This window comes from Akebia trifoliata, chromosome 1 (genome assembly GCF_017979445.1).
Source record: "Akebia trifoliata isolate Shusen 1 chromosome 1, ASM1797944v1, whole genome shotgun sequence".
NCBI lineage: Eukaryota > Viridiplantae > Streptophyta > Magnoliopsida > Ranunculales > Lardizabalaceae > Akebia > Akebia trifoliata.
Window position 1 is genome coordinate 26,380,505 of NC_141375.1, and position 13,128 is coordinate 26,393,632.

At 37.0% G+C, this 13,128-nt stretch overlaps 1 protein-coding gene across 20 annotated transcripts; it reads right to left on the reverse strand.

Annotated features, from left to right (window-relative positions):
- Window positions 1-258: 258 nt before the first annotated feature.
- LOC147411296 (putative pre-mRNA-splicing factor ATP-dependent RNA helicase DEAH5) lies at window positions 259-10,858 on the reverse strand. Of its 20 annotated transcripts, none has more exons than XM_086446933.1 (9): window positions 7,570-10,858; window positions 6,132-6,528; window positions 4,916-4,978; window positions 3,834-3,894; window positions 3,598-3,639; window positions 2,791-2,932; window positions 864-1,036; window positions 573-611; window positions 259-336 (listed from the first exon to the last, which is right to left on the reverse strand). In XM_086446933.1, the coding sequence occupies exons 1-2, from the start codon at window positions 10,719-10,721 to the stop codon at window positions 6,135-6,137; spliced, it is 3,546 nt and encodes a 1,181-aa protein (XP_086303059.1). In that variant the 5' UTR covers window positions 10,722-10,858; the 3' UTR covers window positions 259-336; window positions 573-611; window positions 864-1,036; window positions 2,791-2,932; window positions 3,598-3,639; window positions 3,834-3,894; window positions 4,916-4,978; window positions 6,132-6,134. The 20 variants fall into 20 exon arrangements, with proteins under 20 accessions (XP_086303059.1, XP_086303042.1, XP_086303033.1 ...); XM_086446916.1 differs by having other exon boundaries at window positions 2,791-3,026; XM_086446907.1 differs by having other exon boundaries at window positions 3,533-3,639.
- Between the last annotated feature and the right edge of the window lie 2,270 nt (window positions 10,859-13,128).

A 13,128-nucleotide genomic window follows, 5' to 3' on the forward strand; every position in this document is an offset into this window, starting at 1 on the left:
TCAGTTGGACAGGATTTACAAGATAACATTAACATTGAGACACAAAAGTATTAAAACTTTCCAATCCCTAAAAAATAACACAGTAAAATAAAGATCGAAAGAAGCAAACCTGCAAATTCCACAACCAATGCAATGGTAGGCTTATAAGAGACCATATCCAGATGTTAAAGAAATAAATGATAGAAAAATTTACCATCAAGGGGAAACTAATAACAAGGGTTATATGGACCAGACCAGATATAAGGACTAGCTGCTTACGTCATCATCAAACAACTTGCAAGTTTCTCAGAAGTATTGACCTGTACAAGCTCCACAATTGATACAAACTTGATAGACCTGGCAATAGCACAATCAAAATAGAAAAAAGTTGATGTAAATAATACATGAAGAATGAAAATAGATATTTGAGTTATACAATAGTCAACCCCGTTAGAGGAGAAAAAGGAAAAAAAAAAGGTAAAACAGAAGAAAATTTAAAACTGATCACATCACAATCGCATTATTCACATATTACACAATATTTCTAATTGTTAGATTAAATTACACTTGCTCAGAAAGCCAAAACCACTCACTTTGGTTTCATCTTTCGTGTCAACTGTGGATGTCAAAATCTGTGTTCCAACCCAAGAAACATCAGTTAATACAATTCCTAAATTAGCAGTGGTTTCTCTTATAAATGATGAAGGTCAGCATGAGGAAAAATGGACTTCTTACTCTTCTGAAGGTAAATTATAGTAACATATATATATATTGGAATCATTGACATATATCTTCAAGTTAAGACAACTTGAACCCAAGACCATCCAAAGAGATGAAAAATAAAATTACATGAAACTCAATTAGTGAAATGGGTTAGGGACTACCTGTAGCCCATGCAGGGCCCAGGGTACGTGGCTAGTGATTTGATCGGCCATACCCATGTGACAGTCTTGAGCAGATGAGGTAGAACAAAAAGAGTGGCGTAGGAACCCAAAAGTCGAATCATCAGCATTCTAGAAATTGGAGTCCCACACCAAGTAGAGATAAGTCCTTTCATCTGAAACGACACTCACACACTTAGGGATGGGTCCATCTTATTGGCAGACAAAATAACTCAATTAACCCAACCAAACGACACATTATGAAAGGTTAAAGTTCTCCGGTTATTACATATAAATCTTGGAGGATGGAATTGGAGTAAATTTCTGTAAAATCTATATCAAGTTGGGCTTCAACAGAAGTAGCACTAACTTCCAACATCCATGTAGTAGGATTGTAACCATCTTTGATCTTTGGAACCCCTAGGAGAGCCTATAAGAGGTTATCAAAAGTTAGACTTATATTCAAAGAATCCATGTGGTGTGGACTCCCGATTGGTGGTACCCTTCCATATGTTTGTGCAAACTATTGTAATTGTTTAAAATTATCTAAATTTACTAGTCCATATCTTCAATAATTTGTTTTTAACATGTTTCTATTCGTTCTAGTCCAAGTTTAACTAATAAATCAATGATTGGGCATGTTTAACTCCATAGAAATCCAAGAATTCAATGTAACCAAACAATGTAAATGAGAAAAGGATACTCACTTCAAAATATTAACAGAAAACATAGAGCCAGCATGTTTGTCCTATATGAGCTAGAAGTTTCAGAATGGACTGATTTTTTGTGAGGACGATGTCTGTGGTGAAGAGATCATCCTCACAACTGTCATTTCAATAACTAGTCCACTAATCTTTAGAATCTCAGAAATTGTGAAAACTGTAGCAATCGTTGAAATAAAACAAATAATGCAAGTTGGGGAACATAACTTGGTGAAAGGAGGCAAAAGATACACTAGGAATTCACATTCACAGTGACTTATATTGTTCTATCATTATCTACAATAACCCCAAACATGAGAAGAGTATCTCTCCCTCTCCCTACTGTTATCTAAACCTTCTTCCAAATGCTGCAATCACCGATGATAAGATATTTATGCCTGTGGTTATCATGTCTAATGAGATGAAGCAAGTTCTTTTGTAAGAGTTCAAAATTCAAGATATAATCAACAAAGAGGAAATGGAAAACAAAGTTTTGATGTTTACAAAATGGTCCAGAGGAATCAGACAAATGAATTATGATCTAATTAATTCTGGCTCGGGTTAGCTGGACTTGAAAACCATGAGAAGAAGTTAACAAGATGCGGAACAAAATGAACTTTCTACTTCAAGTTAGTACTCGTGGGAAATCATCCAATCTTTCTTTCACTTAGCAGAACTTGAGTTTCTACAGCAGTATTATACTTGTAATGCTATTTGGTCTGTGTTGTACTTGCACGCACCCAATCAACCTCTCATAGCCCATAAACCAACCAACCAGATTAACCTACCTGAGAACATACATGTTTCCTTGCACCATTCCCCTAATGTTCAGACTGGTGAGAGAATCCAATTACACTTATTTTTGAGACAGGGAATTAATTCCATACTGTGGCATGTTGGTTGGACAGCTCAGATTAATGACAATGTGCAATAGTATTACAGAAACCCAAAAAATGTTTTGATAATATTCAATTCCACTTTGAGTGCAAACTACCATAACTTAAATATTGCCCACAATTTAAATATAGAGAGAAAGATTAAAGTATCCTTCTCTGTAAAGGGCTAATGCAAAAAATAAGAACTAAAGCTTGCTGAACAACTCTTACACTTGCTCACACAAACACACACAAAAAGACCCACTCCAAGAGTATTACCACTCACATACTTCACAGGTGAGAAAATCAGATGACACACAAACAGGATAGCAAGTTTTATAGTGCAGCACTTACTCTTTTCCAACATCCCTGAGTAGGTTGGTTAGCTGATTTGCGATTCCTAATGCCAAGGCAGCATTGTAGACACTCTCTGTTGTTGCTTGTGATTCTGGTGCGATACCCATCACTGGAACACTCATTAATCCAACAATCCCAACTACATAATAACAGTAAAAATAAAGCTCGTCAAAGTTCTGGTATCTTGATTTCCTAAGGTCCATCCTCATTCCTTCTATCATGTCCTTGAATGGCTGAAAAATAAAATACTTTGATCTTGAATGAAAATTTTCACTAACACATAAAGCTCCACAAATTCCCACCTAGTATTACTAATATATACAAATTGAAAACAACGACTAGAATTAAAAGAATGAACTAAGTAGTACAATTCCCATGAATTATGCTAACCCTAGTAGCAGGAAGCTTCTACCTAGCATGTTGCCTCCCACTTTCGATCATAAACTAGTTCAATTTCTAATTAATTGAGAGAGCGATGCTTCTATATTTCCTTGCTAAAGACATTTGATGATTACTTGAAAGAGAGAGAGAGAGAGAGCCTCTATTTCTATATTTCCTAGCTAAAGACATTTGATCATTAAAAATTTATGTAATTTGGAATCATATAAGGGCTGTCTCATAACATAAGTGTGACGGTTATTATATAATCACTATGAGAGACCACAGAATACTGTAATACCTGAATGTCGACAGGAAAAACAAAACATAAAATTAATTGAGGACAGAGCTTGAAGAATACCCATTGTCATATAGGGAATTACTAGCATGCAGACACCCAGTAGCATAAGAAACTAGCATGGTTACCTTTACAAACCTCAACCCATCAACATTTGTTGCCAATAAAACCTGCAAGGGAACACAAATTGTTGAGCCAATGAAGGTATATTAAGCACCAATGGTGTTAGCTAATCAACTATTTACCAACAAAATAGTGGTGCAGAAACCACACTATACACAGCAAATATGCAAATAAGCTTGCAGAACATACACACACTTGAGGAACTCATGAGGCATTGTGACCAAGAAGAAATGCAGCTAACCTCTTATAATACCATAGAGGAGGTGCAGAAACCACACTATACATACCAAATCTGCAAAAAGCTTGTAGAACACACATGCACATAAGGAACTCATGAGGCATAATGACAAAGGAGAAATGCATCTAACCTGTTATAATACCATAGACCTTGGTTCAATTGCCTATGATTTCACCATGCACTTGACCAACATCGAATTGGAAGTCATACATATAATAAAATAGGAGGGTTGTCAAGTGATCTAAACAAGTTAACTGAGCGCATTGAATGATAAATTAACAATCAAGTGATCCTTTGTCTATATGAGAATTAGCAATACTATCCTACCCAAGTATCTAATGTATTTGTTCTTAGAGAATACACTGAAACATCTATCTTTGGATGAAGTAGGAAAAGGAACAAGTGAAATGTGACAGTAATAACTTTGAATTGTTATAGAAGATGGAATTTCGTGTACCCTCTTTGACTCCTCATCCCCCCCCCCCCCAATGAATACATTTAGAGAAAAAACACCTGCAACTACACTATAGCGAAACTAACTTTTGATATTAAACCAAAGTGTACTTGTTTATAAGGGATCTATCCCATAGTAGTGCACTTCATCTTGGTGGGTAAAAGCCACTAAGCCATATCAGCCACTGATCTCCATCTACACAAGTCTTCTATATAAATTTTTTCATGTAAAACTATGTAAATTACTTGACAAACCTTTCCCCAAAAGTAGTTCCAATAATTCTGATGATATCCTAAACACTGAATTTCCCACTAAAATGAAGGTACCAACAAAATTGCAGACAAATTACATGAAACATAAAGCTATGCTACAAAATCTAATCTAAAATCTTTTCAATAAATTTTCTACTGATAAAAAAAAATCCCTAGAAACTGATGATAGAAATATTAATTTGAAATTGAAACACACACACAAACAACAATAGAGAGAGAAATTTAACTTATCCTTTCAAAATAAATAATGAAACAAAATTTATGTTTAATTTGGAAAAAAAAATAGCAGATTCTAGGTTCAAATCGAACAAAATCACAAATTAATTGAAGAAAAATAGGATTATATTTAGGTTTCTTACTGGTTTGCCTTCCTTCGAACTTCTATTTGGCTCCAATAACTGTCTAAGTTGAATATGTTGAAACCGAGATGAAGAAGAGGAGTTTAAGAGACAAAAATCAGTATATGATTTCTGAAATCAAGATGAAGAATAGGGTTTGCTTTCGTTTTCTCAAAATCGAGAAGATCGAAGATGAAAGAAGATACAATACATAGATTTAACAGATTTGTAAAAGAATCCATAAAGTTCTAAGCCAAATCAAAAAAGAAACATCGATTTAGAGGGAATTAGAGAGAAAAATTGATCCAATAAAGGTTTCTAATTCTAAAAGGAAAACTTACTGTATATGAGATTCGATTTGGAGGAAAGTTGAGACTCAGCCGATCTACAGGTAGAATAGGTAGGGTTTGAAATCCGATTGAAAACACTTCGAATTTGTCGAAATAGAGTCAGGGTTTCAAGTGAGAGGAGAAAAATGAGAGGAATTGCAGAAATCAACACCTCGTTGTCGAGTTTTCGTTCCAATCGACGATTTCGTTCTCCCAATCAGAAAATGAGACCTAAATCTCTCCTCTCGAAGTTTTTCATGTAAAAGGGTCTTTTTAGAAACAGTTTTTAAAATTAAAACGGCTTAAAACCGTATTAAATAAAAAACAACTAATTACCGTATTAAGTTGTCGTTTCTAAATTACAAAAATATGCCACCGCATATTGGCAGATAACATATTTTTGGGGTATGCGACCGCATTTGACAACAATGCTTAACACAAGCTCTTGGGGGGGGGGGGGGGGTTCCTTAGTACTTACACATACCTGATATTCGTACTCAAAGAATACATTGAGATTGCATGCATGCATGAACCAGCCATACTGAAAACGTAAGTCATTGAACAAATGGTACTACCTTAGAATGGTCATCTATCAGAGTTCTAAGTAACAATATGAAAAAGGAGGAAGCTAGGGTGTCAAGTAGTGTATCTTGCAAGCATTCCTTTTTTTTTTTTTTTTGATAGGTAGTTGCAAGCATTCCTCACATCCACATTAAAGAATATCCGTTGAACATTATCAATTAATGTCCAACTAAACAATGTGACCAAAAATGATTTTCAAACTCGGGTTTAAAACTTACAAGAAGGATTGAAAATGCCACATTAGCTTTGAAGAAGGTTTAGCAACACACTGAAAAAAAGATAATATTTACATAATAAAAAAGATGAAATGGTTAAAATTAACACACCACTCAAGCACGACGCTTGCTCAAACGCCAGGAGTTTGGTTCGTGATATCTGTCATAAAGCGGCTCGACCCTTTCTTGACGCTTGCGCTTGCTCATTTTTGTGGGATCTGCTACCTTAAAGAACCTCGGTGCCAATTCGACCAGCCATTTTGGGTCAATTGCTGTTACCTCACGCATGTACTCCTTTGTAGTCATTACAAGCTCATGATAGATTACCCAATCAGGTTGTCTTTGAAAGAGAGCACTGCTTGGGTGAATGTAAACAGGTTGATTTTCCACTAAAGTTCTATAACCCTCCTGTGGGTCCTTTCTAGCGGAATGAAAGAAGAATCCTGCAGCAATTGCCTTCCGGATCTTACTAAAGTTTTTCCCAGCAGATACAACATCCAATTTATACCTGAAAAGATAGCATTGATCACAAGTTTAAAAATGCCAATGTACACTCACACTAAAAAATATAAAATAAAATAGAAAGAAAAGATTATTTTAGGTTTATCTATTTGATCAGTTGAATTATGAAGACTGGACATCATCCTCATATGAGTATCTTATTCTTATGACAACAAATTGAAAACATCTATTCATCTTAGATATTGATCTTTAACTTCAAGGGGTATAAATACCAGGTACAGATCCTGAAAACCAAATGATTTATTTCAATGAGCATTTATGGATTGGCAAATTTAAATATGGGTAAATGATAGCGTTTTTTTATAAGTAAAATTGTATTAAATGAAAAGCCGATTGAGATGACCAACCAAATACAGGACGAAGGCCAAAATGTGCGCCAACCAAAACCCACTACTCAGAAATTTGACACCCAGTCCCATCTACCAACAAAGTCCTAAAAAAAAACTCACTTGAACTCCTTGAAAATTTTACAACAGAGGGAAAAGCAACAACAGACAATTAAATTTAGTATGATATCTTAACTCTAGTTTTTAAGGCTTAACCTACCATAACCATGCATCATCATCAAGAAACAAAAGGAAGTGAGACCTCTATCGAAAATGATTGGGGCTTTTGGCATAAGAATCGAGGCCAAGAGCTTTAACCAGAGAGGATTTGCTTTAGGAAAACTGAAACCTATAATGAAAATAATTTCCTTAATCAAAAGTCAGAGATGGGGCTGGTCAGTGATTAGTGCCGCAGATCCATGTACCAGACATTATGTACATAGTCAATATTTATCACTTTTAACTATCTTTCTGGTTTCTAGGTCCATCATTCAAACCTACACCATACAAAAAAGACTTGTGGTTTTATAGAATATGGAGAGTAAAAAAAAATACATGTAAAACAAAACATTAAACTAAGATAAATTATCTGATCAAAGATCATTTTTATGATCAAATATAATTCAGGACTTCAGGTCACATAATTCGAAATCATTCTTAAGCATAATCCAGAACTAGGAGGCTATACAAGTAAATTATACCTGTCCATGATGGTAAGAAGTTGTTTCCTAACATCCTGTGCCCTCCTCAAAGACCTAGCCTGGACAAAGTTTTCAAAGCACCACGGTCCAGAAAAGTTTTTAGCTTTCCAAGCCTCATAAACAGCAAGTAAAGTCAGATGATCCCCCTCAGGCTGGAAAAACTTCGCCCTCTTCTGGTCTGCTTGGGCTTGTTTCTCCCGAGGCCTATAGAAAATGTTCCCTGTCTGAATCATTGAAATGATGGTCATAATTTCATCACTGCAACCAAGGTCAACACTAGCAAGGAGCATCTTGGATAATGGTGGATCCATCGGAAATTCGGCCATTTTTCTACCCAATTTGGTGAGGAGCCCCTCATCATCGAGTGCTCCTAGACTGTACAACTGTTCCATAGCAGAGATGAGAGCTTGGGGTGAAGGGGCATCCATAAAATCAAACGAGAGAAGGTCATTGATCCCCATAGCCTTCATGTGAAGGGTCGTCATTCCAAGGTTTATCCTTTGAATCTCGGGAATAGAGGTGGGTGACATCTCATTACGATAAGCACTCTCTGTGTAAAGCCGGTAACATTTCCCGGGTCCCGTACGACCAGCACGCCCAGCTCGTTGTTTGGCTGATGCTTGCGAAATAGGAGTAATTACCAGTGAATCCAGTCCTAGTTTAGAGTTATATACATTCTGCTTAGCAAACCCAGGGTCAATGACATAAAATATCCCATCAATAGTCAAAGAAGCCTCGGCAATATTGGTGGCCACAACTACCTTCCTCTTCCCCGGAGGAGCGGGATCAAAAATCCTTGATTGCATTTCACTTGGAAGAGCACTGTAAACAGGCAAGATTATCAACTCGGGAACATTCTTCCCTAACCCTTTCATTCTCTCATAAAGAGACTGACAAGCATGATCAATTTCCTCTTGACCAGTTAAGAACACAAGAATGTCACCTTCGGGTTCTGTCAAGTGGATTTGCATGACAGTAATCAGAGCCGCATCTAGATAATCACTTTCTGGCTGTTTCGTGTAGAGAATCTCAACAGGAAACGTTCTTCCAGGAATGGTAAAGATATTGCAGTTGAAGAAATAACCAGAAAACTTCTCTGCGTCCAACGTGGCAGACGTCACAATCAACCGAAGCTCTGGTCTCAGCTTAATGAGTTGCTTTAGTAACCCAAAAAGCACATCAGTATAGATTGTCCTCTCATGGGCTTCATCAAGCATTATGACAGAGTACTGCGAAAGGTTTTCATCAACAAGAATCTCCTTAAGAAGCATACCGTCAGTCATATACTTGATTACGGTATCAGATCCGGTGCAATCTTCAAACCGAATAGCGTACCCAACTTCCTCACCCAAACGACAACCAAACTCTTCCGCAACTCTCTTTGCCACAGACATAGCAGCCACCCTACGAGGCTGGGTACAACCAATCTTACCCCTCGTCGTGTAACCTGCTTCAGCCAGATACTGTGTCACCTGTGTTGTTTTACCAGAACCTGTCTCTCCAATAACGACTAGAACCTGATTATCGTGCACAGCCTGAACCAACTCCTTCTTCAATTTGTAGATGGGTAGGCTCTGCCTTTGTTCTTGTATGGAGAGCTTCGATCTCTGCCCAAAAGTCAAGGCCTTCCCATAAGCGTCCTTCTTCCATTCGGGCATATCATAAGCCGATAACCCCACACCTCTCAACTCCTGTGCAAGATGCCTCTCGCCTGTCTCTGGCATTGGGTCCTCCCATGGACGATTAAGATCTTTGGGGATGGAGTCCAGCATTGTTCGCTGCTGCTGCTCTCGTACCTCTCTCCGCTCCTTAATGAGAGCAGATTGCAGCGCTGCTGCACGACTCAAAGACCCCTCCGGATTCTTAAAGATCTTAACCGGTGACATATCTATAGAATATCGGCTTTGCCCTTGTAAGAAGGCCGGCTCGTCCTCATTCAACTCGATCTCAAGTTCTTCCTCGGCACCTTCTTCTTGATAAAGCATCCCATCTGCATCGTCGTCATACATAGGATAATCCCGAACATCCAAAACACCCGAAGCAATCAGTTGCTTCGCTTCCCATTTCTCTGGTGAGCTCATCCGCTTCAACGGCCGTCGTGACAAATTAGTGTCGTCCTCTTCAACAATCCTAATCCCCGAAAGACCAGTTCTAGTAGTCGGACCTTGGTTCGAACTCTGAGGATTCGCCCTAAAAGCATCGTCCTCTGAGCTCTTCTTCATCGGAAGAAGATCTTTACCCGTATTCTGATCCACATCTCTTATTGACAAACTCATCTTCTGACCCAATATCGAGAGAACCTTCACAAACACCTCCTGATCTCGCTTCACAACTTCCTTAGCATTTGCAACTCTCCTACTCGCCATCTGTGAGATGTGAACCAAACCTTCTTTCCCTCTAAAATCGTTCAGCTGAACGAAGCAGCCAGTATCCATCACTCTGGAAACCCTACCCGCATAAACTTTGTATATTTCTGGCTCATCAGAGTGAGCCCGATTGTTTCCCCGATTTCTTCGGTCCCTACTGTCCTCCCCTTCATACCCATCATCCCTATCATACCTATCGTCATCGATCTCATCCCTTCTACCTCTACTGTGTCGATCCCCATGTCTTCCCCTACTCCTAGAATGGCTTCTAGCATCTTCATCTCTATCCCTACGCCCGCCCCCTCTATCGTCCCTCTCCTCCTTATATCTCTCTCTATGTCGGTTTCTCGAGCCTCTTCTGCCATCTCTATCTCTATCTCTAGACTCTTCCTCTCTGCGTTGATCCTTCGCCTCTCTTTCGATTTCTCTCTCCAAATCCTTCACTCTATCCTTACTGTCTGCAATAGCAAGACCCGAAAACATCGTTTTCGAACCACTGGAGACATCGTTCTTCGTTTCATTTTCAAACTTGGATTTTGGAGCAAGAATCGCGCGGATTATCTTAAACAGGGTACGAATGAAGTAATCAGGCATCTCAGCACCATTTTCCTTCAATTTCGAATCGAAATCGTTGACACTTTCCGAATTTCGACCTAATTCAGTGATGAATTCGGCCAAAACATTATCACCAAATCCGAGATGGGATTCGAGTTCTGTGCAGACCTTCGAAACGAGGGAGAGATACTCGAGTTTCTTAAAACTCTCGTCCTCAGTTTCTGACGCCATTGATGTTGTTGTTTCAGATAAGTAATTAGGGTTAGTGTTCTTCGTACCTGTAAAGTTAAGGGCTTGTTAGGGTTTCTCTCGCGCTGTAGAAGCACAATTCTTTTCGTTTGACCTTCCTTCGCTTCGCTGATCAGTCACACGACGTTGGATGCTCAGCTTACAACGTACGGCTGAGATGGAAACTATTCCTAGAACTTTTTACATGCGGATCACTAGGAAATTTGAAACACGTTCCTTACAGTATAGTAAGATTTTGAGCCTTACAAAGGGAAGTTTTTTCTTAAATGGATCCCCATCAGAAATCCATAAAAAATAACAAATTCAGATCCAATTTTTTTTTTTAAATAATTTATTTTGAATTAAATCCAAGATTTTGAAAATGGGCTGTTATCAAACTTCCACATAACTCCAAAACTTAAAAATGAAATTCAACGATGAAAAATAATAATTATTTTTTTTATTCGTAAAATTTTTTTCCTCTATAATATTGAAGCATGGGATCATGTTTTAGGAAGCATGAGCCCAAGGATCCTTAGTAAGGGTGAAATCGTTACTAACTTAAATATGACTAGGGAATTGTCTGTATCTTAGGCTCTCAATTACATGTTGGACGAAGTAGGTCAAACGCTTTTAGTATATGAAAATTCCTCATTTAGATAGAAAGTTGTTATTGTCACCCAATTTTCATTTATTGCAACCCAATTAAAAATAATGAAAAGAGATTTTTCCCAAAACATGTACAACTTTTGCAAAGATTTTGATTCAAATACATTGTTCATTTTAATTCCCAAAACATGCTTTCGATCGAGTTCTCTAGTGGGTATTTGAATTTAAAGTGACAGATTTCATTGATAAAAAATGATGAATTCATTGGTAAATTTAAAGAACAAATATCCTTTGATTTTAAACTAATGACCTCGTTGACAAAAAATGATAATCTCACTAATAAAAAAGTGATGATTTCACTAAAAAATTTAAAAAGAAATATCAATTTTTTTTAACGGTGAGATCATTGATAATTATCAACAAGTTTGTCACTTTTTATCAATGAGATCGTCACTTTAAAATTAGAATACCCACCAGCAAATTAACCTATTTGAAAACATGTTTTGAAAAAAAAAAAATGAATAGTGTATCGAACTCAAAATTTTGTCAGATTTAGAAAATGAAATGGTAATCTACCTTAAGGAAACTAAACGAATGGTTGAGAATAAATACAAATTGGGGTGCCAATAAAAACTCTCATTTTTTTTTTTTAAATACTAGATTTCTACTTTTTGAGTTTAAGGTGTCGATAACAATTCTTTTTTTTTTAAGTGGGTATAATAAATAAAAGATGGGGTGCCAATAACAACTAAATTATTTAATATGACTAGATTTTAAAAGTTATTATCATCGTTTTAAATCTTGTCCTTGAGCAGGCCATCTAGGTCTCTCCAACAATGATATAAATTAGGGGTGCAAGTTAATTCGGTTCAAACTGAGAACCGAACCAAATCGTGTATTTTGGATTGGTTTGGTTCGATTTTTATTAAATATGGTTCGATTTTGGGTTTTAAAAATAAAAAATCGATAAATTCGGTTCGATTCTCGGTTCAGACTTGATAAAAAATCGAACAAAACCGAAATCGAACTAATAATCTTTTTAAATAAAATATAAGTTTTTTTTTTTTCATTTTAAAACCCACCTCTACCCTCTTTCTGTCATCTCTTACAGCTGAGGGCTGAGGGTTGCGGGTTGAAGGCTAAGGGTTGTCGGCTGCTCTCAACTCAGGCGATCGGTCTCTCTCTCTCTCTCTCTCTTACAGCTAAGGGTTGAGGGCAAAGGGTTGCGGGTTGAGGGGTGAGGGCTGCGGGTTGCCAACTGCTGGCTACTCTAAACTCAGACGGCCGACGGGGCTCTTTTTCCATCCTTCTTCTCTCCATTTGCAATTGTTAAAGAGTAAAGAAGGTATGTGCTTCCTCATTTTATTTCAACCCATGAAACTGAACCGAACCAAACCGAATTAAGGTCGGTTTGGATTGGTTTGGTTCTAAATCAAATCGGTTCGGTTCTGATTCCTATATAATGGAACCGACCTTGGTCGGTTTAATTTTGCTCTAAACCGAACCAACCCGAACCAAGTTCCACCCCTAATATAAATACACACTGTGTCTCAACATTCACATCATGTCGTAAGATAAACAAGATGTCTTAGATGATATTTTGAAAATTTCAATCAAGTCAATAGGAATTTTGTAGATTTTGATTAAAATAACTATTATTTTTAGATTGTTAATATTTATTATATAAATAAAACATGATTTTATGACTAAACATTTTTTTTACCTTATCTTATTTGTTTACAAAATTATAATTATTTTAATTTAAATATATGCAAATCAATCAATATAAACTGAGTTTAGT

Excerpts from the sequence above, each read along its gene's own strand:
- LOC147411296 (XM_086446882.1), bottom strand. The coding sequence starts at position 10,721 with ATGGCGTCAGAAACTGAGGACGAGAGTTTTAAGAAACTCGAGTATCTC. Across the intron at positions 6,529-7,569 it reads CTTCTTACCATCATGGACAG|GTATAAATTGGATGTTGTAT; the intron begins GTATAATTTACT and ends CTATCTTTTCAG.